General features: G+C 37.4%; 2 protein-coding genes and 1 long non-coding RNA gene across 5 annotated transcripts in view; 1 reads left to right on the top strand and 2 right to left on the bottom strand.

The window, feature by feature from the left end:
• The window catches only part of tnip1 (TNFAIP3 interacting protein 1), a 30,255-nt gene extending 29,187 nt beyond the window's left edge, over positions 1 to 1,068 (bottom strand). The window contains exon 1 of the mRNA XM_067389095.1: positions 1,050 to 1,068. The gene's annotated coding sequence lies outside the window, so the exon portion shown is untranslated. The remainder of the gene's footprint in view (positions 1 to 1,049) is intronic.
• Positions 1 to 4,749, top strand: part of LOC137022724 (uncharacterized) — a 15,633-nt gene extending 10,884 nt beyond the window's left edge. The window contains exon 4 of the long non-coding RNA XR_010895424.1: positions 4,517 to 4,749. This is a non-coding gene — a long non-coding RNA (uncharacterized lncRNA). The remainder of the gene's footprint in view (positions 1 to 4,516) is intronic.
• anxa6 (annexin A6) lies at positions 3,469 to 25,897 on the bottom strand. Of its 3 annotated transcripts, none has more exons than XM_067389047.1 (25): positions 25,663 to 25,897; positions 24,403 to 24,439; positions 18,433 to 18,517; positions 18,236 to 18,330; positions 18,030 to 18,143; positions 13,470 to 13,560; positions 13,302 to 13,381; positions 13,084 to 13,140; positions 12,752 to 12,845; positions 12,308 to 12,403; positions 12,164 to 12,222; positions 11,955 to 12,077; positions 11,645 to 11,703; positions 9,050 to 9,128; positions 8,576 to 8,657; positions 8,394 to 8,488; positions 8,170 to 8,283; positions 7,702 to 7,792; positions 7,434 to 7,513; positions 7,284 to 7,337; positions 7,094 to 7,187; positions 6,911 to 7,006; positions 5,497 to 5,555; positions 4,771 to 4,893; positions 3,469 to 3,894 (listed from the first exon to the last, which is right to left on the bottom strand). In XM_067389047.1, the coding sequence occupies exons 2-25, from the start codon at positions 24,409 to 24,411 to the stop codon at positions 3,835 to 3,837; spliced, it is 1,989 nt and encodes a 662-aa protein (XP_067245148.1). In that variant the 5' UTR covers positions 24,412 to 24,439; positions 25,663 to 25,897; the 3' UTR covers positions 3,469 to 3,834. The 3 variants fall into 3 exon arrangements, with proteins under 3 accessions (XP_067245148.1, XP_067245157.1, XP_067245142.1); XM_067389041.1 differs by having other exon boundaries at positions 3,471 to 3,894; positions 4,756 to 4,893; positions 25,663 to 25,896; XM_067389056.1 differs by lacking the exons at positions 18,030 to 18,143; positions 18,236 to 18,330; positions 18,433 to 18,517; positions 24,403 to 24,439; positions 25,663 to 25,897 and adding an exon at positions 13,639 to 17,579 and having other exon boundaries at positions 3,470 to 3,894; positions 4,756 to 4,893.

The raw sequence follows: 25,897 nt of genomic DNA, 5'->3' as shown, positions 1-25,897 counted from the left end.
GTCTTGAGAGATTTTGAGAGATTCACAGTTGGGACTGTGGTTGAAAATCTGTTTGTGTGTGGTGTGGTGTCTTTGTCACATCATGGCACACCACACACTATAGGAGCAAAATCTAGGATTTATTTGTTTGTGGTCTCTCACATTTTATAAATCTTATAAGTTTTCAAAAATCTTTTAGTGTGTACCCAGCATAAGCAGCCTTTGCAACTTAACGTGACCAACCTAAACCTGTTGCGAATTTTTTCACCCTCATGGAAAATTCAGGATTATGCGTATTCATAGATTTCGTCCATGAAAATTCACCAAATAACATTAAATCCAGCTAACAAAAATATGTTCTAAAAAACGTTTTGCTAACGTTCCCATTAAATTATAACATTCTCTAAACATTAACAATCAAAAAGTGTAAGATAAACATCCAACTTAAATGTTTCAGAAAAAAAATGTTCCATGAACAATGTATAAATAACGACTTTGTGCTAACTGTAACATGGATGCTCAATCTCTGTGATTCTGTTCACTAATTAGTCTCGTTGGTTTGTTAATTAGTTCCCCACATCTGCTCTGTTTCTACTCTGATTAACTCTTGTGTTTATAAGGCCTGGGTTATCAGTTCCTTGTCCTGAATTGTCTATGTTAGATGTGTTTTGTTCTCCTGAGTTGCATTGAATATTAAAGACTTTATTATTTCCTTAATCTCCTTCGTCGTGCGAGCCATTTCGTGACACTAACGTTTTGAGAACATTATTCAAAACCAGATAACTCTGAAAGAACCATCTATTAACATTACTGGAAGAATGTTTGTTCGTAACTTTTAAAAAGATCCTTGTCAGATCATTTGCCAAAGTTCTGAGAATGTTCCCTGTTAACTGGTAATTAATTTTATAGAATATTTTTGTTTACTTCTGTACCATAAAAAGTTTGGTACTGTGTTGGGTCACCATTTGACATCCAATCCTATAAAACAAGTTCAGAAACACATCACATTTTGTACTAGATTTAAAGGGATAGTTCACCCAAAAATTAAATTTCTGTCATTAATGACTCACCCTCATGTCGTTCCAAACCCGTAAGACCTTTGTTCATCTTCTGAACACAAATTAAGATATTTTTGATGAAATTACCATTATTCAAGGTCCAGAACAGTAGTAAAGACATCGTTTAAATAGTCAACGTGACTACAGTGGTTCATCCCTAATGTTATCAAGCAACAAGAATACTTTTTGTACGCAAAAACAAAACAAAAATGATGACTTTATTCTAGGGCTGCACGATATTGGGAAAAACTGACATTGCAATATTTTGTTTTTCTGCAATATATTGCGATATGAAAAAAATTCACCAGATGACTTGAATAGCTCTATTTGGAAAGAATTAATCATCCTAGGATGATTGGGGTGATTTTGTAGGTGAGTGAATACACATAGAAAATAATGAACAAATTACAAGCACAGATAAATATAATAGAACAAAGATACAAATTAAATAAATAGTGCTTTATTTTTTTCAGGCAAAGTCAGTATTCAGGTAGAGAAATTGAATAATCAAACGTAAAATAACACTGCATAGTCTCACTGTATAAATGAAACAATCTGTGTAAAAACTACAAAAGTGATTTTTCTCTTTGTCTTTTGTTGTTTGATTAACATTCATGACACAGAAAGCAGTAGGGGCTTTTGTTACTTTAAAAACGAATGCACAGCATGGATCAAAATACTGTCACACACCCGGTTTTCTTTCTCAATGGTTTCATTCACCTAAGCCATTAGCAACTGTGTTTACAAGGATAGTCGATCTTTTACGTGCATTTTCACAATTATTTTGCAAGTATGTGTCCGTTCAGGCACAAACAGACGCAGAAGAGAACATCATTTGGTGTTCACATGTATCTGGCGCGACTCTCTCTGTGTGCGCACGCGTGAAACAGCCGCATGTTCAGAATTGAGCGCGTCTTTGTGCGCTCAAATGGTATAAAATCTCTTGAATGTTTAAACTGACAGGACCTAAAACACTTTCAAATGATAATCTTTCATTGTATGATTGTCAAACTTTGCAATTAATCATAGAATCACGCGCGTTTTGAACCGTGGTGTCTGGTCCTTATGGATTAACGATCCCTATACTAGACATCGCACATCCTGCTATGTCACTATCGCAGATGTGCACATCGTGATTTCGATGCTAAAACAACAAATTCACTGTTTACGTTCAGCGCTTCCAAGTTCTATGTCAGAATGGCGGCTCAGAATTGGCCAACAATGATCACATGAGCAGCACGTCACAAGTGTCTAACGCTGACGCAGGAGCCGGCCAATAATGAGCCAGCGTTCTGGCATAGAACCTGGAAGTGCTGAATGTAAACAGCGTAGGAGAATGACACAGAAGAGAAGTTATTGTTGAAATAAAATCATTATTTTTGTTTTGTTTTTGTGCACAAAAAGTATTCTCGTCGCTTCATAACATTAAGGTTAAACCACTGTAGAAACGTTCATAGGCGATGATTTATGTTTCTGCCAGTGGGTGCCCAGTGCCTAATGGTCTCGTGGTAGAACTTTTGTTAATAGAGTCAGAGGTTCAGCCGTGCTCTAAGTATCAGTGATCAGAATCCGTCCTCGTATATTTTTTTTACCCTCACTAATATCAAAGAAGTTCATTAATGTTCTTATATAAGAGCAGGGACACATTTGTGTGCATTTAGTCAGTGATTTCGCTGGAAAGAAGAGTCAAGCGATAGACTGACGCACATGTCTGAAGACTACACGAGCCACAAGAGACCGATCCTCCACTAATAACGGCAGCAACACTCAGCATGATTTCAAAAACAACACGTTCCAGTGCCAGATCGCTTGTTATTTAAATCAAATTAACGTATAAATGAAATTAATGACAATTTCGACCCAAAAGCACATTCTTTTTATGAATGTTGTTGCAAGTCGTGCTCTCGCTGATATCTGATGATCAGTAACGTTACCTGAAAGGTAGCCTACACTGTGTTATTTCATCAGTCAATCATGAAAGTCAGGTGGATGAAAGCTTCTAAATCCAGGAAAGACGACCATTTTAGGGAAAGTGCAAGCAGAGTCATGAGACTGTATATTTGAGAATGTGCGTCCAGTTTTGTGCGAGAGTGAAGGAAATCACTTGGATGCGCTCTTGACGTAAAAAAGTGAAGATCGTGTCTGAAAGCTGCAATCAATTTTTTTTTTTTTTGGTTAAAATCAATGGAGAATATCTCGTTTTTTTCTGTGGGTGCTCGACCATCGCTGCCTATGGTCACGCTGACTATTTTAACAAAGTCTTTAGTACCTTTCTGGACCTTGAATGAAGGTAATTATGTTGCTTTCTATGGGGGATAAAAAAAAAAAACTCTTGGATTTCATCAAAAATATCTTAATTTGTGTTCCGAAGATGAATGAAGGTGTGGAACGACATGAGGGTGAGTAATTAATGACAGAAATTTCATTTTTGGGTGAACTAATCCTTTAAAGCAACTTTTGGTATTAAAACACAACAACATTGGTGTTCAATTAACACAAACTCAAAACATGATCACATCTTTTATTTATGGGGTGATCAATTTAAACAGGGTTTTGGGTAACAAATAAAGCACTAGTAGAGGAACACCACAAAAAGTGCTTTTAACGGTAAAAAAAAAATGTTACGTGCATGAAATGGGACAAGGTGTGGCTTTTGCATAGGTCATTAGCTTTGGCATAGGCATGGCAGCAGCAGCAGAGGGCACAAAGACTGTATGTTGACTAGCATCTCACAAACAAAGGACAGGAACATAGTGTGTGAACATCTTGTGACACATCCAGGACGATGAAAAATGTTCTAGTCCTCACCTCCACAGAGGATCAAAAGGGTTTTACGATAGTCTCCTGATGTGTCGCCCTGAGAAAAATAATACGATTTGGTCAGACCAAACATTTGACCAATTTGGAATAAGGCACCCTAGTTTGAGAACGAACATCATGATCATATCAGTGAAAGTTCAGTGTTGCATAATGCTATTAAGCCATTATGAAATTCACTGCATTACATAATTACAAAGAGTTTTATATCAACTTACATAATAACTATACAAGTTTTTCTTCTCTTTAAATCCTAAAATGCATTTCCATGGAAACAATGTTTGAAAATGCAAACGAAAAGTGCTATGAAACCATGCAATTCTACAAAACAATTAATCTGATCTGGAAATCATTTGACACACACCTTAAAAACACACACAGACTTGTTCTCTGCATGCTTTATCTAACACTGCAAGCATCTAAAAATAAATCATGCTGTTATTTTTGATTTTTTAAATGCGATTTGAATTAAAATAATGCTTTGCTTAGTTTATTTGCATACTTGCCAATGTAATGTAACATACTGTAATAAGCCCAAAAAAACATAAAGCATAAAATGTATAATTTAGTGTTGTTATTGATCTGTGAAGGGAATTTTGACTTCAGAGCCAGTATAGACCTGTTGTTGAACACTTCCTGTCTCCACTCTCTGCACCAATCAGAATCAGCAGACTGAGAGGAAGTCAAGCATGCAGGGGAAATTCCTAAACAGCTGAGTTGAGCGAGTACACCGCAGGAACCTGTCAAACACTCTGTTCCCCTCAACTTAACTAAAAGAGGATGTACAACGCCTACAGTAAGACAAAACACAATATCTACACAACTAACTAGCGTCCGATCACACCAGCAAGACATGCACGAAAGCGTGCAGTATATGTACGACAAGGACCACACAACTTACAACGAACGCCTCTACCTGGATGAATTCATGCAAAGAGGCTTCATGGGTGTCCTTGAACTCTTTGCGGATGTTGAAGAGGTCAATCTCAGAGCGGGACACCATGATCCGGATGAGAGCCCTGTCGTCTGTTCCCAGCCCCTGCAGGGAAAGTCACAGCGCTTAGAAAGCTCTGGTCTGGCTGCTGATCAGCAATAGTGCAGATGCTCTTCACAGGGCCTGTGACTCATAATCAAGTCTGAGAACCATCGCTGGCACAGATACACTGTCATCAGATGAGCTCTACATGACTGTTGCCTTACATTAGTGTGTTATGCGCACAAAAGATCATAAAACATGTTTCAGTAGAGCATGTTTTTAATCAACGTCTCTTATTCATCACCCAGAGTAAAGTTTTTGCTCAGAGATCAGCTCAGGAGATTTAAACTTGTCCGCGGTTATGCTTTATTGTATATCTGATTGCAGATATCTGATTGAATCTGAGCACAGATATTACTGAGATGTCTTATGAACTCCTAGAGTGTGATTATTAGTGTATGAGAAGCAGGAGCCTTAAACAAATATCTCCATTTGGTCTTACTTTAATTTCATTACTATATAAGAGATATTAAAGAGATCAGTTGTTTTATTTGATTTTTTTTCATTCTATGAGCACTTTGAGTTGACTGATGTCAGCTGTTTGTGTTTCGTCCTCCTGCTCACAGTGTGATGTCGAGGGAAGTGTATTACATGAAGCACTTTTACCTTCATGGCTTTGTACAGTCGGTCAGCAAAGTAAGATGGCTGATTCTTCACACTTCGCACTGGAAAATATAAACATGTTATTGCTATTTTTTCAGATGACTGCAGACATGTGATCTATTTGTGTCAAATGTGTAATATGTGATCAGAAGTTTGCTGATGTAATTGTTAAAAGGGTTATAAGGGTTATACATTGTTCCTGTCATTTTAAATCCTCTTATAATGTTAGTCAAGATTCTGAGCTAGAAACGTATTATTTAATTATTTTAAGACTTTAAGATGGCCTCTTTGCATATAAAATAAATAGCAGAATTTTACTGCATGTATATGGCAGCAGCTTTTGTATTTCATTTATTTAAATTTTTTTTAACAGGTTTAAGCCTAGTTCCAGACTAAAATTCATATTTGAAATTCATATTTCTTAACTGAAAGCAACTTGCACTGACATATCTCAAAATATGTCACTGCCATTGTTTTTTTTCCCCCCTCAAGATACACACCAGTGATGTTTTTTTATTTATTTTATTTTTTACAGCATGTTTATAAAAGCTTAGAAAATGTCCTAAAATGTCCTAAAATTAGAAATGTTGCCTTGGGAAGTAACTGAAATAAAATACTTTACGCTTAATTTGAAGTACTAAAATTACTAAAAACAGAAATAAAAATACATTAAAGCTAAATATAAATATTTTTAATACTTAAAAATGATAAAAGCACATTACTTAAACTAAAAAAAAACAAAAAAAAAACTGTAAAATGTGTAAAACCTGATCAGAAATTTGACTGGTGGATGATGTATTATCTTAAAATAATATGTATTATTTAAAAAAAAAATAAAAAAAATCTTAAAATCTTAAAAAATGTCAGAGCTATTTTAAGATACAAACCAGTAATTTTATTTATTTATTCTATGGCATGTTTATAAAAGCTACTTAAATGTCCTAAATTAGAAATCTTGCCTTGACAAGTAACTAAAATACTATAAGCTTAAGTTGAAGTACTAAAATGACTAAAACAGAAATAAAAAAAATATATTAAAGCTAAATAGAAACATTTTTAGAACAACTTAAAACTGATAAAAGCACATTACTAACAAAATTATTAGAATTTAAACTAAAATTATAATGAAAACTAAAAACTAAATCTAAATTTTAATAAATACCATGATAAATTACTATAACACTAAAATAACACTGGTTATTGGGAAAAATAGAATTCAATTTAATACTATAATTAAATATAAAATATAATTTAACTGCCTCTTCATCCATTAACCGGCTATCTTTGATAGTACATTGAAATCAAAAGAGCAAAAGTTCATTTCTGATTTTAAGATGACATGACCCTTGTGTTATTATTATTATTATTAGTGATTTATTTTTCTGGTGCTCACTCATTGAACTGACAAAGTTCTTACCGATAGCAAACATGGCATTTTTAACATCTCCTGACATCTCCTTCTTTATGATTTGTTCGATATCTTTGTTGCTGCACCTCACAAATTCCTGGAACACTGGAGGAGATATAGAAAATGTTGGCTGAAGCGTTCATGAAGACATGTATTAGCATGTGTGCAGTAGCAAACATGCGTTTGCGTTACCTTTCCTCAGGTGAGGGAAACTCCTTGTGCACAGGATACTCATGAACTTGTCCTCCATGTCACCAGAGTCTGCGTTGCATGCCTCTGCCAGTTCCTTACATTGGATGAAAACATTAAATACTTTGGTATTACCTTTATACTTCGTAAACCATCAACACTTGACAGTGTTTTGTAAGTATTTCACACTTACTTGGGCATCTTCCAAGGCCCTGGCCATGTCGACTGGGCCGTCTTCACGGGCTCCCTGACAAACACCATCAGTGAAGTGAAATATGAGTTTATAAAGCACAAAGTATGAACTGTGGGTCAGTGTTTGGATGTGAGAACTGTGTAAATGTACCTGTGCCAAAGCGATCAGGATCCTTTTGAAATGCCCAGATGTATCCGATGCGATGGCGTCCTCCAAACTTTTTTTAAAAGCTATGAAGGAGAAAATTAAAATATATGGATCGGGTAGAGATAACGTGATGTATGTCCAGCCTGTAAATAAATGACTCTTCATATCATAGTAAATACCCCATTACGCAGACTTTTTGTCTGTTTAGCCTATATACATGGCGCCACCTGCTGGACACATTATTCAATCAAACAGCCAGGTTTTTATTTACCACTCTGATAGGCAGAACACATCTCCTGAATTTCCTGGTTGCCCCTAGTGACCAGGATCTCAATCAGGGCATGTTCATCAGTCCCTGCACCCTATTAAAAAAAACAACAACAAAAAAACATTACATTTATTTAATCATAGACAAAGTTATATTATAGGAAAATGCTTTAAATTATTATTTGTACACTACTGTGTATATTGCTAAAATACTGCTTTCTTTCTCTACTACTGATTTCTTTATCAGTAAAACTCAACATGAAAGCAACATTCGCAAACAGTCCTTGTAGAGAAACAACCATCACCTCTGCTCTAGTTTGGAAAGGTCACTGACACCCAGTGAATGAAAAGAGCACAGAAGTTGAATAACAAAAGCAGGTCGATCTGATTAAATGATGAAACGGCCCTTTTCTATGACTCAAATAAAATTTTGGTTTGGTTCCATAGTGCCGTCACAAATGTTTCTGTGTACCTCCATGGCTTTCTTCATCATCTTGGCGTCAAACTCTGCTGGGGTCATCATGAGACCCAGAATGAGTCTTTGAAGGTTTTTGGACAGTTCTGATTTTAGGTCAGCCATGAGATCCTAATGGAAAACAACTTTATATATCAGCAAAAATACTTTCACATTTACAGTAACTACACTAATACACTACAGTACAACTAGTTACAAAACTGGGCAGGACAGCGTCTTACCCGTCCCAAAAGAGATTTGAAAGTCTGTCTGATCTCCTGTCTCTGTTCATTGCTCCTGTTTGCCACAATGTCAATAATCGTATCTTCATCGGTGCCTGAGAAATAACATGAAATCATATATTATTATTGCTACTCTTAATATTTTTGGCAAATGCATGCTATCAAACTGTGTTTTTACACACCAAACCCCTTCATTGCTTTTCTCAGAGCTTGCGCATCACTCGCAGGGTCAAAATTTTGATATGGTCGCACAGTTCCTCTTAACTAGAGATAGATAGAAAAGACAAAAGTTTACAATTACACACTCTTTAATCAGATTTGCAATAGCAAAGAGGTTAGCTCATTCTCCTTTTGTTTCATCTTGTAATTTTAATTTATAAAGTATCACAGCAACATCACACCAGCAGCATAAACACATGTGAGGACACACTGAGATCTGTTGGATGGTGTGACACTGAACTGGAAAGGTGTCACAGGAACTGGCAGTGAATCAAGACTCTGATTAGCAAATTGAGCAGCATTCGGATGCTATCTGTGCACAGACAAAAGCTCCACTGTGTGCTTAGGGTGCATGACACAGTTATCAACTCTAGTTTGGCCCGGAGCAGAGGGTAATATGATGCATGCCGCTGAGAGAAAATGTGGGTGACACCAACCTGGATTTTGGTCGTGGCGCTGATTTCCCACATCTTGTAGGCAATCTGTGCAGCTTCTGGGAAGAACTCCCCTGCCATACTGAGAAACAAACAGCTCTTTAAACTTTTGTGCTGACAAAATAACAATGTGCGGATTGAGAGCTTGACAAAAACTTCACATTCTTCACATTCAAACTTGACATGAGGGATTGAGAGCAAGCTTCAGTTCTTGATCTCTGGCTCATTGAAATCTGAAAGTACATCTAAATGATATAATATAGTTTGTAAATTGTAAATATGAAGGTATATAAATACCTCACTCTTTGAATGTTTGGGGTCAGTAAGAAAAAAGTCATTTATATTGTTACAAGAGATTACTGTTTCAAATAAATGCTGTTCTTTTGAACTTTCTATTCATCAAAGAATCCTGACAGAAATGTACCACAATTTACACAAAAACATTGATAATAATAAAAATGCTTCCTGAACATTAAATCATATCAATCAAACCATATTAGAATGATTGCTGAAGGATCATGTGACACTGAAGACTGGAGTAATGATTTAAAATTCTAATAATGTTTTACAATATTACTGTTTTTACTGTATTTTTCACCAAATAAATGCAGCATAAGAGACAGTCAAAAACATCTTTAAAAGACCTCAAAATTTTGAATGGTAGTGTACATGAAAATTTAAAGAAAGACATACTAAAGTCTTGTTTCCAAACATTCAAACATTTGACATAAAACATTTTGTCCTATTTTATGATGGACCAATGTCTCCCTCTAATGTCTGTTCATAGTTACTGCGAAACTTATTTAGAGCTTTTATCCTAGACTCACAGTTAAAGGGTTAGTTCACCCAAAAATGAAAATAATGTCATTAATTACTCACCCTCATGTCGTTCTACACCCGTAAGACCTTCAATCATCTTTGGAACACAAATTAAGATATTTTTATTTAAATCCAATGGCTCAGTGAAACTCAACTGTATGCTTAGGGTGCATGACACATTTGAAACTCTGTAGACAGCAATGCCCTTGTAACTCTCAAGATCCATAAAGGTACTAAAAACACATTTGAAACAGTTCATGTGAGTTCAGTGGTTCTATCTTAATATTAAAAAGTGACAAGAATACTTTTTGTGTGCCAAAAAAACAGAATAACGACTTTTCAACAATATAGTGATGGGCCGTTTTCAAAACACTGCTTCGGATCAGTGATTCGGAGCACCAAAGTCACGTGATTTCAGCAGTTTAGCCATTTGATAGGAGATCCGAGTCACTGATTTGATTCGTAAAGTTCCGAAGCAGTGTTTTGAACCACTGAACTCAAATGAACAGTTTTAAATATGTTTTAGTACCTTTATGGATCTCAAGAGTTACAATGGCATTGCTGTCTACAGAGGCATCACTGAGCCATTGGATTTAATCAAAATATCTTAATTTATGTTCCGAAGATGAAGGTCTTACAGGTGTGGAACATGAGGGTGAATAATAAATTACATTATTTTCATTTTTGGGTGAACTAACCCTTTAAAAGGTGAAGCGTGTGAAGTTTTTTGGTGGGGAATCAGACATCAAAAGACTTACTTATAGTTGTCTGCATATAGAGCTGGGTTTTTAAAGGTGCCCTAGAATTAAAAATTGAATTTATCTTGGCATAGTTGAATAACAAGAGTTCAGTACATGGAGATGACATACAATGAGTCTCAAACTCCATTGTTTCCTCCTTCTTGTATAAATCTCATTTGTTTAAAGACCTCTGAAGAACAGGCGAATCTCAACATAACACTGACTGTTACGTAACAGTCGGGATCATTAATATGTACGCTCCCAATATTTGCATATGCCAGCTCATGTTCAAGGCATTAGACAAGGCAGTATTAACGTCTGGATCTGCACAGCTGAATCATCAGACTAGGTAAGCAAGCAAGAACAACAGCGAAAAATGGCAGATGGAGCAATAATAACTGACATGATCCATGATATCATGATATTTTTAGTGATATTTTATAAACTGTCTTTCTAAATGTTTCGTTAGCATGTTGCTAATGTAGGCTACTGTTGGTTAAAGTTACCATCGTTTCTTACTGTATTCACGGAGACAAGAGCCGTCACTATTTTCATTTTTAAACACTTGCAGTCTGTATAATTCATAAACAACTTCATTCTTTATAAATCTCTCCAACAATGTAGCATTAGCCGTTAGCCACGGAGCACAGCTTCAAACTCATTCAGAATCAAATGTAAACATCCAAATAAACACTGTACTTACGCGATTAGACATGCTTCATGACGAACACTTTGTAAAGATCCATTTTGAGGGTTATATTAGCTGTGCGAACTTTGTTTATGCTGTTTAAGGTAAGCGCGAGCTCCGTGGGCGGAGAGCGCGAGCATTTAAAGAGGCCGCAGCCTGAATCGGCACATTTCTAATTATGCCTCAAAATAGGCAGCTAAAAAAATTTATTAAAAAAAATCTATGGGGTATTTTGAGCTGAAACTTCAGACACATTCAGGGGACACCTTAGACTTATATTACATCTTGTAAAAAAAGTTCGATGGCACCTTTAACATAAATGAAACACTTCAAGACCTGAAAAATGCTTACTCATCATCTCCTCCACACAGTCTCAGGAGGGTGCGTTTGTACTCCCCAGATGTGTCATCCTGTTGGGTTCACAATATATTATTTACCATTTTACAACATGTGCGCTGTGTGCAAGTCTAACACATGAATAAACCACATTTTATATGTAAAACTATGTGACTACACAATTAACGACAATTGCAATTATAAGATCACAGAGTAAAACCTCAATGACAGAATTGGAAATGATTTCAAATTATAATAATTGAATGTAACACACATGAATGTGTTGACATAATCAAGAAATTGTGTTTTGTTTGTGTATAGGCACCTGAATCATGTTGTACAGAGACTTCTCATAGCGCAGTCTGAAGCACTCTCTGATGTCCAGCATGTCAATCTCAGCGCGAGAGACCATAATGCGAATCAGAGTGTTATCAGCTGTGCCCAGACCCTGCAGACAGATGGGAAGTATTGACTAAAAACTTGAGAATTGTACTTTTACTCCATTAATATTCATTATAACAAGGCTAACACAACCTTCATGGATTTGTAAAGGCGTCTGGCGAAGAACATGGGCTTACTCCTGATGCACTGAACTGTGGTAGATAAATCAAATAGCAGATTTTAGTGAAAATGCAGCTGTGAGCATTCAGGAATTGATTGCATGCTGCCAAAGCTTACCAACAGCCAGCATCAGTCTTTCGAAGTCTCCGGAGAGCTCACTCTTAATACTGTCTTCAATGGATTTCTCAGCAATTTTCTGGTATTCATCAAATACTGAAAAACCCAATTTTTTGTTTGTAATTTGTTATGTCATAAAGAATTGATCCATTATATTGAGTAATCCTAATCTTAACCATTAATAATCTACATTTATTAACAATCATAATATTGCATAACAGTACATCTTGCATAATCACACATCATTTAGGTTATTGCACAGTGGTTTTGTTTGTTGCATTACAAACTCTCTTTCACATTATTAAAAGCAGCAACAATGATGGTCAAATCTAATCGGTGGTGTGGTGAGGAGTGTTACAGACACAGAAGAGAGATTGTGTAGTGGAGGAGGGGTGTTAGTCAGCAGAAATCTCTGTGTCCAGTGTGTGGCTGCGGTTCTCATACCCAACTGCAAATGGGTCACACTACGGTTTCCCAGAAGCATGATGAATTTGGCCTCGTCTGTGCCCCACTGTGCCTCTCCTGCGTCATACAGGTCCTACAAGTCAAGAGGTCAAAAACACACTTGTTAGGTTGCACGGTCGGGCAAACTCAATTGTTTTCCTGTTGTTCTTATGCAATGAGGAGTCCAAATAAATGAGTAAACGGCACACTCATTATAAAAAATATGTTTGACCACAGAAGGCCACAATTTACCAATAAGAATCAATGTAATATTGATTTGTAGTATAATTTATCCAGTGATCAATATCAACCACACACTTCTTTGAACTCACTTGAGCATCTTGCTCCACGAGGTCTTCACTAACAACATCATCTTCCTCTCTGGTCCCCTGAGAAACAAGACAATCACTATTATTATTATGAATGTCGCAATATGAAAAAAAAAAAATACAGCAGAAAAAGGAAAAACAATCATAGATAATGACTACTCATCTTTGGGCTGCAGGTTTGACATATACTATCATGAATCAACAAAAAAGATTTCACTGACCTGAAGCAAAACAACCAGCATCTTCTTAAAATGTCCAGATGTGTCCCCTATAACGTCCTCTTCAAGGTCTCTGCCATACGCTGTGAATACAATCACATAGTCAGGCTTTGCTTCATTTCAGAAGAATATTGGGTTTCTTCTTGATTTATGAAAGAAAAAAAATCTCACCATCTTTGTATGCTGCCACCAGATCATGAATCTGCTCATTAGTTCGTGAAGCGAGAATTTCAATCAAACATTTCTCATCTGTTCCTGCTCCCTTTAAAGCAAAACACGCAAGTCAGTTTCTGAACACAAAGCAAATTCAGTCTCTTTAATGCAGAGGTGTAAAGAGTACCTGAAAACCATACTTGAGTAAAAGTACAGACATCTTACAGCAAAAATGACTAGTTGACAAGTTTCAAGTCACCAATTCCAATTCGACTTGAGTAAAAGTCTTAGAGTATCTGATTTTAACAGTACTTAAGTATTTTACTCATACTGAATGTAGGCTCAAAGATGCATTAGTCCTCAACACCTAAGAGACATGCCAGTGAAAAACAAGAAACATTTGATTTGTGAAACATTCCAGGATTATTCTCCTTATAATGGACTTCAGTGGCCTTCAAACGGTTGAAGGTCAAAATTACAGTTTCAGTGCAGCTTCAAAGGGCTTTAAACAATACCAGACGAGGAATAAGGGTCTTATCTAGAGAAACGATCTGTCATTTTTGAGAAAAATACAACTGTATATGCTTTATATAAACAAATGATTGCCCTGCAAGTGCTTCCGCTTTCCGTATTGTTCAACTTACAGAACGAATGCGGCGCCAGTTCCATTTTTTTCCGTAAGTAGAATAGGGAAGGCGTTACTAATAAGTAAGGGCAAAACGCACAAGATATAGTACCTTCAATGCCCTGTAGATGGCGATATCACTTCTTTTGTAGCAGAAATAAACTGCTGCAGAAAAAGTTAGGTTCCATATTAAATGTGTTGTGTTACTGTATTACAAATGTATTGGAGTAAAGAGTACAAAAATGTAGTCAAGTATAGAGTAAAGTTGCTAATATGTTTGATAGGGGTGGGAGAAAAAAAATCGATCCGTCGATGCATCGCGATTCTCTCTCCAACGATTCTGAGAATTTCAGAATCGATTCTGAGCTTATAGTTTTAACTAGATTTAAGCGAATTACAAAGGGCATTCACAGGCTTCATTGTACAGAATGGCCTGTGAGAGACGCAAGCTTTGTTTGATGTTACACATGCAGTGTGCGGTCTCACCCGCCGGTATTTTCTTTACAAATGCTCCATGAAGTCATCATTTATGATGTTTGGAATGCAGTGGATTTATATATTAAAAAAAATTAAACTCAAAAGGCTGCTTTTAATTTCAAATGCACTTTTGTGAAGAGTGCTCGTACATGCAGCTGTGGATTTTAAGATTTTCAAGTTGGTAACCTAATTAATTAATTAATAAGAAAAAAGGTAGATCAAGAATCGTTTTGGAATGGGATTGTGACTCCCAGAAGCGGAATCAGAATTGGATCGGATTGTGAGGTAACTAAAGATTCCCACCGGTAATGTTTGATATTCAGTAAAACTACAAAGAAGCCAAAAAGATAAATACAGTAACTAATAACAATTACTCAAATACTTTACACCACTGCTTTAATTTGAAGGGATAATGAACAGTCAGCTAGTATAATTATCCAGAGGGAAATGAGTAGAGTTACTTGAGTGACAGTGAAATTGCAGTACAAATGAGAGAAGAATTATTATTTTGTCATATAGTACAGTGTCAGTATTGTAAAAAATGTCAAACCATGCAGTCTCTTATGGTAATTCACAGAAAGCTGTTTAAATCTGCAATAAACAGCAATTTAAGTGTAAATTTCCCATTACAGTTTTTTAAAATTGCTTTTTATTTTTCTATTATTTATTGCTAATTAATTTTTCCAATTAAGACATCAAAACTTGTTGTTTTGAGAAAAAAATTATTTATTTTTACCCCTTTGTATTTGTTTATAGTGTAAATATACCTAATTTGATCACTTAGAAATCAAAACTCAATGTTTTGAGAAACAAATCAATATTTCCCCCTTGCATTTGTTTATTTTGTAAATATATACTGAATATGCATACAAAGTCAAGTTACCTCTAATTCTATAGCACTTTATTAAATACAGATTATTTCTAATTCTATAGCACTTTATTAAATACAGATTATTTCTAATTCTATAGCACTTTATTAAATACAGATTATTTCTAATTCTATAGCACTTTATTAAATACAGATTATTTCTAATTCTATAGCACTTTATTCAATACAGATTATTTCTAATTCTATAGCACTTTATTAAATACAGATTATTTCAAAGCGGCTTCACAATATAACAAATTCAAATTTTTCAACTAACAAGCCAATAGTGTCATTATTCAGCTCAAGTGAGTTCAGTGTTGATTCAGTTCAGTTCAACAGCTGTAAAATTCATCAACTGTGCAACAATTGTGCATACATACTGTATATATAGTATTTGTGCACATACATGTATGTGTGAGTGCTATGACAAATGCCTGTGTGTTCCACTGAACAAGCAAAAGACACAATATAGTAGTGTTTTGTGCATAGAATTTCAACAAATGGAGCCAGTTTCAGAAATTTTGTGTAAGCAATTTTTAAAAAATGTAAGAGGTGAAGCTAAGCAAGTAACACATGTATTATAGTTTTTCTCAATTGCTTTGGCACATTTTTCCAAACATTTTCTAAAAGGTAAGTGCAAATATCATAACTGTTTGCTGGAACATACAGTACATAGGAGATAAGGACATCTAATATAAAGAGTGCATCAATAGCTCTCAATAGCGTCTTCATGGCTCTACTCTGCATCACATATTATTACGTGTTTGCGCTCGGTTACGGAGTTGTGGGCACCAACCAGCAGAAACAAAAATGTATGTAGGTCTAGGGCCGCATATGTAATGGATCCAACCGTCAGGGCTTAAAGTGACAGCAGCCTATACCTCCTGCCAAATTATGCAGTAGCCTGCAGAACACTCGAGATCCAAGGGGCGGAGTCAGGTAGGTTAAGGTATATGGAAAGTGGGAGGAGTTGGATCTAGAACCAGGGGGTGGAGATGGGTAGGTTTAAGGTGCGTTCACGCGGCCTCGTAATTCCTGTAGTTACGAGATTCCTGCTTTTAAAAAGCATTCACGTCCTTGTAGAGATCGTAATTACAGCTTGTAAGCTGGGAGTTTTCTGAAAGCTCCCACATGTACTACGTGGCCGCTGTACCACCTGACCGCTGTAGATTCATTTAGGCGTTGATAGTGGTGCCATGGAAACGCATAATTCCCAGTCAGAGGACGTGAACAACTCCGAATATAACGTCACGTGTTGTCATTTCAAGAATCCGGTAAATACGAGGTGACGTGAACGAAGCATTAGAGCCAGGGGGCGGAGTCGGGTAGGTTTAAGGCTATGAAAAGTGGGAGGAGTTGGATCTAGATTACTTATGTTCTGCAGTGAGGACCATCTCAAATTATGAGACATGGCAGTAAAAATGCTGAGTGGCTAGTAACTTCGGAAAACCACTAGCCACAGTGGGTGGTGAGCAAAAAAAGTTAATGTCAAGCCCAGGTTGTGACGTTCCTTCATGTTCAAAAATGGTAGTGACTGTGCTGGACAAACTACATATAGACTACCGTATGCTTCCAAACTTCCAAGATTGGTTGATTGGTAAGAAAGATTGTGATTCTTATTTCATTACAATGGCAGGCCATTGGCCAATTTAGCAGACATTACAAACATTCCATGTCATAAGTATTTATTGAATTATACATGCAAGTAAGAAAGATTTTGATAATTGAATGGATCATTTTGCATGTGATGGCTTACATGATGAAAGAATATTTAAGTTGTGAAGAGTTTGACAATTTCAATGAGAATCAGCTTTTCAGCAAAATCAGTTTTGATCAACAAGCCATGCACATTTAGTTATTGTGCAAATTGTAGACAATTGTACTTACTCTTTTTCACACATGTGCCAAAACAAAAGCAATTTGCTTAAATCAATTTAAAACAAATTTTTCAGAGATTTGAACGTATTGTTTTGAGAAAAATAAGTCTCATTTGAGAATTGAGCCAAAGCGACTGAGGATACTGTAATAAAAAATGTATATATTTTCCAAAAGGATAGACATTTTTCTTTGTTCTTCAATGTGGTATGTTTTCTATTATTAAAGTCCCAAATGGCTGGATTCTTTGTGATTTTTCACAGCCATAAAATCATGAAATGGTTAACACTCCCAAAGCAAAGAGCTAACTATCGTCATTAAAATAATTAAGGAAAGTAACTTACCGAATCCTAACGATAGCCAAGGGCAAATAGATTCACAGGACAAGAAAATGCAGTAAATAACAAAGAGAAACTACAATAGCTGATATTGTAATTGGACTTTTAATGAATGATGCTTAGAGAAGTGATTTGGAAATCTCTGACTACTGTGTTCTGTTTAGCTGATTGACAGAAATCTAAGTCAAGACTATATATCATCAAACAGCAATATTTTCAGAAAATATAAATGCAAAATGAAATAATACAGCATAACATATCTGAATACAATTATCAGTGCAAGTCATGCATAGTAAATTTTAGTGCATAGTAAATTTTTAGTGCAATTACATCAGCCGAACACAGCACGTTTTAATTGAGTCTCAAATTCACACAGAATCTAGATTCTTATATACCTTAATGGCATCCTTGATTTCTTTGGCATCATGATAAGCAGGAGGTCTCATCAAACCCACGATCAGACGTTCAAACTTCCCAGTCAGCTCGTATTTCAGATCATCAATTAAATCCTGTAATGTAAAAGCATATTTTAATAAAGCATTTTTTTTTTCAATAAGCCATTTATTCATTTATTAAATGCTTGCTGGAGATTTTCCAGTACCTTCCCATATTGTGATTTGTAGGCAGAGCGGATCTCCTGCCTCTGAGCATTGCTTCGTAAGGTAATCAGGTCTAAGATGGCATCCTTGTCACTTCCTGTGACACAACAGAGAATTTTTTGAGTGATCATTATAGAAATATCCCAGCAGCCACTAGATACATATTAAACATCTATAGATGAGGAGTCCTGGCACTCACCAATGCCTTTCATGGCATCATAGAGGGCCTCTGCATCACTGCCTGCATCAAAGTCAGGGTGATCTACAATTATACCTCTGAATCCCTAAAACAAAAATTATAGATGTTTAGTTGTTTTTCTGAACAGCAAAGCCAAAAATGAGAGATGAATCTTCTCATAGCCTATGAATAACAAACAATGAAAATGTTTTCCTTCATTGCTATAAGCTCCTTGCAGACCAAGCTTTTATTCAAGTACTTTTCAAAAATTTCAATCTTCAAAATAGGTAAGATAACAAAAAACACTACTAAACTAATATGCATATATATTACAGATGCACTGATACTACTTTAAATTTCTCTGCCGATTATTCAGAATGATATCGGACGATGCAAATAGTTCTTAAGGAAAAAAAAAATCTCACAAATAAAAATGCAAACTATAAAGGGAACCCTCTCATTTGGTACACTATAATATTAGAGGTTACAATTAACAACAGAGATTTTATATTCTGCTATTTATTTTCAGATATAATAACACTTTGAAATGTTTGTATAAAACTCAGTTGCACATAGTTTTCATAAGCACTTGACTTCATAACAAATTTATTTAAACATATTAACAGTAAATAAGCTCCTCTCTAGTGTTTATATATATAAATATATATAAAACTGTATAGCTAACTAATGCATAGTTCAGACTACATGTCTAAACGTCAGCAGATCGCTGTGCTGTTCAGACTACATAACTTGCTGTGGAGTCTTTAAGTTGTTGAGGTGTTCACACTACATGATACTACATAAATGATCCGCAACAGGGGGTCACACACAAGCTGACAACAACTTTGTCACCCAACGACTCTATCTGGTCCCCAAATCACATTTTGTCATGAAAACGCACGCAAGAGGTGGAACAGGAAATGACACGAAAGGGCCTTTATGTGCACATGAAATTTAATGACATCCCATTCTTAATCCGTAGGGTTTAATATGGAGTTGGCCGACCCTTTGCAGCTATAACAGCTTAAACTCTTATGGGAAGGCTTTCCACAAGGTTTAGGAGTGTGTTTATGGGAATTTTTGACCATTCTTCTAGAAGCACATTTGTGAGGTCAGGCAGTGATGCTGGACGAGAAGGCCTTGCTCGCAGTCTCCGCTCTAATTCATCCAAAAGGTGTTCTATTAGGTTGAGGTCAGGACTCTGTGCAGGCCAGTCAAGTTCCTCCACACCAAACTCGCTCATCCATGTCTTTATGGACCTTGCTTTGTGCACTGGTGCACAGTCATGTTGGAACAGGAAGGGGCCACCCCCAAACTGTTCCCACAAAGTTGGGAGCATGAAATTGTCCAAAATGTCTTGGTATGCTGAAGCATTAAGAGTTCCTTTCACTGGAACTAAGGGGCCAAGCTCAACCCCTGAAAAACAACCCAAAACTATAATCCTCCCTCCACCAAACTTTACACTTGGCACAATGCAGTCAGGCAAGTACCGTTGCCCTGGCAACCGCCAAACCCAGACTCGTCCATCGGATTCGTCACTCCAGAGAGCACGTCTCCACTGCTCTAGAGTCCAGTGCTTTACACCACTGCATCCAATGCTTTATATTGCACTTGGTGATGTAAGGCTTGGATGCAGCTGCTCGGCCATGGAAACCCATTCCATGAAGCTCTCTACGCACTGTTCTTGAGCTGATCTGAAGGCCACACAAAGTTTGGAGGTCTGTAGCTTTTGACTCTTCAGAAAGTTGGCTACTTTGGCGCACTGTGCGTCTCAGCATGCACTGACCCCGCTCTGTGATTTTACGTGGCCTACCACTTGGTGGCTGAGTTGCTGTTGTTCCCAATTTCTTCCACTTTGTTATGATACCAATAACAGTTGACCGTGGAATATTCAGTAGTGAGGAAATTTCGCAAATGAACTTATTGCTGTCACAGTTCCCTTGTCTCCCGGACTCCATTTCCCAAGATCCTCCTGTCTCATCACCTGCACCTAGACTGGATCATCTGCACTCCCTTTATTATGGACTCACTCCCTTCACTCCTTGTCTGTCCTATTGTTAGTCTAATGTGTATTGTGTGTGTGTATCTCCTACGTTTGATTAAAAGTACCCAGTGTTGTGGATTTCCGTGTATGCCTCATCTCTACCACACCAGCACCATAACAGAAGGACAAACCACCGGATATCCACAAACTTAACAATGGGTATCTTCTTAGTTCCAGAGTCCTCAAGAAAATGCCAGCCCAGACTCTCTGTTGAAGATTGTCTGTGGATGCTTCGGCAGGACAACTGCCCGCTGGAGCAATATGTGGAGGAATTTCCTCCACCTATCGCTCCAATGGGTGTGCACCAGGGCTCCAACCAGAGACCACGCCCAAACTGTCCAAAAGAAGGGCCACAAAGAGGTCCAGGCGGTCTAAGAGGCCAGTCTTCGCAGAGCCCGCTCCAGTCTTCGCCAAGCCCACTTCAACCTGCCAAGAACCGCCTTCAGAGGAGAAATGGCTAACAGACTTTTCGGCTGAACCAGCAGCCCCAACCTTCCCCGAGCCCACTCCAGGCTTTCACGAGCTCACTCCAGCCCTCGCCAAACCCGCTCCAGCTGCCACCAAACCCGCTCCAGCTGCCACCAAACCCGCTCCAGCTGCCACCAAACTCGCTCCAGCTGCCGCCGAGCCCACTCCTGCAGCCTACAAACATGCTCCAGCAGCCAACGAACCCGCTCCATGGCCATCGCCATGGCTGTCCACGGCTCCTGACCCGCCATGGCCGCCCACGGCCTCTGACTCGCCATGGCTTCCTGGATTCCTGTCCGCTCCTCTCCCTGCACCTGCGTGACGTCTCCAGGGCGCCCACCCCCCCTCCCCGGTTGTTCCATCTATGGCGCGAGGCTGGAGGTACTGTCACAGTTCCCTTGTCTCCCGGACTCCATTTCCCAAGATCCTCCTGTCTCCACACCTGCACTCAATTCTCTCGTCATCTCCCCATCAGCACTCATCACCTACACCTGGACTGGATCATCTGCACTCCCTTTATTATGGACTCAATGGGTGCTTCTCAATATCCCTCCTCGTCTCCTCACTCCTCCGTCCACCATCCTATGACCCGGAAAACGATCAAGCTCAGCCATCTTGAAGGACATCTCAATTCTCTAATTGCACCCCGAGGAGGCGAGGATCGAGGAGTGAGGAGGCTTCCCGAGGAGTCATGAGCGAGGATACACAGGTGCATCCTTTGCGGAAGTCTTTCTCATCGAGTAACCTGACGCACGCATAAATTCTCCTCCCCCTTCTTATCTGTCACAATCATTTAAATGTATGCTTTTTACAGATTAAATAAACTTTATATCTCATATATTTCAACTAGGCATCTTGCTTTATTAATATTATATTTTTTTAAATAACCAAACTTTAACAACATGTGGGTAGATCCCTCGAGCGCAGCTGATGACGCTTTGAAGTGACGCTAAAGGGAGCGAGGATTTATCATTTCACTTGATTCAATTCCTCCGTCCTCTCGTCTTTTCCTTGCGTCCCTCCCTCGCTTCCTGGAGGGGTGGAGCTAAGACGCGAGGAAAGGAAGCAAGGAAAGGAAACGAGGATGCACAAATAAGAATTGAGAAGCACCCACTCCCTTCACTCCTTGTCTGTCCTATTGTTAGTCTAGTGTGTGTGTGTGTGTGTGTGTGTGTGTCCTTTGTTTGATTAAAAGTACCCAGTGTTGTGGATTTCTGTGTATGCCTCATCTCTACCACACCAGCACCGTAACAACTGAACAGGTGGCAACCTATCACGGTACCACGCTTGAATTCACTGAGCTCCTGAGAGCAACCCATTCTTTCACAAATGTTTGTAGAAGCAGTCTGCATGCCTAGGTGCTTGATTTTATGCATCTGTGGCCATGAAAGTGATTGGAACACCTGAATGCAATGATTTGGAGGGGTGTCCCAATACTTTTGGCAATATAGTGTATATATATATATATAAAATGTTCTGTTATAAAAACTATATATGGCACAGGCTGATAGGTCCTTAGCTCAGTTTGTTAGCGATCACATCGTTATCTACATAGCACAGCTGAATGGTTGCCGTAGCATCAGCAGCCAATGAGCTTGAAGCTCAGCATTGAAATGTTGCAATACAGCATTATGTATTGACAGTATCAAGTCCCTGTACTTGCTCTGCTGCAGCAGCAATAATCAGCAGCAGCATAGCAGATTTATTCCGCCAAGACCAAATACATTAACATTGCCATATCCATTTCCATGCCAATCTCTGAGAGTTATGACATATATGACATATTTTATATATATATATATATATATATATATATATATATATATATATATATATACATAGAGAGAGAGAGACAGAGTTAAAAAAAGAAAGTTTGTTTAAAGGATATTTGAATATTTTTACTGAAAACGAGAAAATACTGATAAAGAAAATTTAGAGAGCATTTACAGTCACACGCATTACACAGAACTCAAATTATTTTAAGTTGCTCTTGGGTGGGACAGCCTACATGTGTTTACATATTCCCAAAATAAAATATTACACCAACAATCAGACTCTCCCTCATCTGGCCTTTGGTCCAAACTCAGAGGCACAGGCAGGACTATAGCATGGTCAGCTGACACCTGTCAGTGCAGCAGTTGTGTGTTATGGTCAGTAGCAAAGGGCAGTTTCAGTTTGTGTGTGACGGAGAGAGACAGAAAGCTTGTGTGCAACTTAAATGTCTGTAACCTTACACTTTCAGTCCTACTGAATCTACAGGATGTCATTCCCCTTCATAAAGCTGCAGACCTTACATCTGACAGGGCATAAATGCTACATGACTGTGCATTTTCAAAGCTCCTCTGTATTCACTGTCTACCTACATTTATTTCCCACAACACTGGCGTGTCTCAGTATAAAAGGGCACAGATCCAGAGTCCTCCCCCTCATGCTTCTCTGCACATGCTCAAGGCCTGTCCTGCAGATATCGCTCAACACAGCAGCTGTAGGCTTCCACGTCTACAAGAACAGACCCCTAGCAACACTGATCTCAGCAAACAAACATCCAGCCAGACACACTTTTTCAGTATTTTAAGAAATATTCTAAAATATTAAGTCCTCCATTGTAGTAGCAAGCCAGTTTCTTTCTTTCAGGAAATATCTAAGATGTCACTGAAAGTTTTGCAAACATTGCAAATAAGAAAATAACTTATAATTATATATAAAACATAATAAGATAAACTAGATTTTCTGATTAAAATGTTATGCCATGTTATTAGTGGTTACCAGGGCGTTACTATACAGTTTCTAGGGTGTTTTTAGGGTGCAAGGTGAATAGGTCATATAAAAACATGCCCAAATCTCATCCTAGACATGGCCCAGGTCAATCCTTCCATTTAAATCTATGGGGGGGTTTTCTCCTGTTTTGTCATTCAGCATTTGGACATTCTGAGCACATAAAAGAGCAATAGCTCACCTTAGATAAGATCATTTGAGACATTCACATGCACAGTGCAAACCATGTTTAATACTAGAGGTTAATTCAAATCCCTAATCCTAACAAAAGCAATACCAATAGTAATGCACTAATGTTTTATAAATTATTAGTGTGCTTTAATAATAGATTGGCCACTATACATTTCAAGGTATCTAAAATGATACCTAAACAAGATATTGTTTCAAAAAATGAAACAAAAATGAAAAAAATATGATCACTGAGCACAGGTCGACATGTGGCATTGTGATGTTCTCAGCAGATCTAATTTTTTAATGAGCAATTCATTGACCTCTGAGATTCCTTAAAGAAAACTCTGACATTCTACACTCCCTGAACTACAATAGATGGAAAACGAGAATGATGACAATGAGAAAGGGGGCAGAGGTCATCTCTTTGTGGCAATTCTTTCTTGCTACATGACCAAAAACAAATTATACATAAATATCAATTGTAAGCACTGCATAAAGCAAGCAGACACAATGATGTAGAAATTTAAACTTACTTTGCCCATGTTTACCAATGGAATAATAATCTGGCACCTGGAGAGAGAATTAAGAAGAAGCATGTTAGACTATCCTTAGCTTCTGTGTGTGTATGTGTGTGTGTGTATATATATATATATATATATATATATATATATATATATATATATATATATATATATATATATATTTATATATATATTTTTTATTTTTATTTTTTTTTTAAATGGTTGTTTATTATTTTCAGAATCCTCTTTTTCTGAGCTATAAGCCACAGTGGAAATTGTTAGATACATTATCTAAAGTCTTCTATTTGCAGTGTAAATGAGTTCAAAATACATTTCTGCAGTGCCGAAGCAAACAGACTATGAATGTATACTCCTAGTTAAGTAACCTCCAAACCTGTTTAATCTTTATAACCTGTTTCATCACACAACACTCTAAAAATATATATTAAATTCCCCCTAATTTAAACCATTTCTACTGGATAAAATGCTGAAGGCACAGCCACATTTTCCACAGGACACTCGTGGCTCCACCCTCTGAACTTATACTATGCTCTCTTTCACTACATCATAACCAGGCAAATAGAGAACAGGGATCTCTCAGTGACTGAAAATGTTTAGTCTGCAGTTCACTGGAAATTTATTCTGTTATAATGTTAAACTTGTGCACAAAGCATCCGGAGTATGCAAGCAGTTACTGTACAATGATAAATCATCAAATTTCTTGCTTCTTCTTATTTGTCGTGTAAGAATGATTGATTTGGCACTCTGCAAACTTTCATAAAATAAAATAAAGAAAAAAAAGAAAAGAAAAATACCAGGAACCTTTTAGTATTGTTTGTAAATGTGTATCAGAGAAGTCCAAAAATAGGCATGTCTCTGGTCTGAGTCAGGAATACATCCAAGGTCTGAGATAGTCATTCACATAGCCCCACCCAACCAATACCACAAATTATAATTAAATCAATCAAAAATGAATAAAACCATTCTCAGCTGATGTGATATAATACAAAAAGACCATTACTACAATCATAAGCCTAAAACTTTTGGTTTACGGTCAACTTTTTGAATCATCATACGTATGTTTATTCTATAGAATTGAATGTCTATATAAAGTCTGTGGTGGTATGAAACAATGTGAACGCCTCTGTGTGAAGCATTTGCCTATAAAACGCGCATATATATGCTATAATATGCGCCCCAAAACTCCGCTATTTGCTAATAAATTACGTTACGAATAGTTAAAAAAATAATAACAACAAAACAACATTTTACCTTAATCACAGGAATTCTCGAGCTGCGGCTGAGGGTGGTCCGCTGCCTCTTGTCAGTGGTTTTGCTGAGAAACGTTCAGGCGAGTATCAGCTGTTCTTCCCAGACGCAACGCATGCGGCGCAAATGGCAGGGAGAATTAAACTCAGGATAACCAGCTATGATGTAATGTCCACGGGTGACGTGTCGTGATAGCCAGTTCTCACAAATGACGTGGAGCATGGGAAGGCATATGAGC

The sequence above is a fragment of the Chanodichthys erythropterus genome, chromosome 1 (genome assembly GCF_024489055.1).
Source record: "Chanodichthys erythropterus isolate Z2021 chromosome 1, ASM2448905v1, whole genome shotgun sequence".
Taxonomy (NCBI): Eukaryota; Metazoa; Chordata; class Actinopteri; order Cypriniformes; family Xenocyprididae; genus Chanodichthys; species Chanodichthys erythropterus.
This window is presented reverse-complemented; position numbering and strand designations above follow the sequence as displayed.

Coding starts and splice junctions, on each gene's coding strand:
- anxa6 (XM_067389041.1), bottom strand. Junction 18,331..18,432: donor TGATGCCATGAAAGGCATTG/GTGAGTGCCAGG, acceptor GTTGTGTCACAG/GAAGTGACAAGGATGCCATC. Junction 12,078..12,163: donor GCCTTTACAAATCCATGAAG/GTTGTGTTAGCC, acceptor ATCTGTCTGCAG/GGTCTGGGCACAGCTGATAA.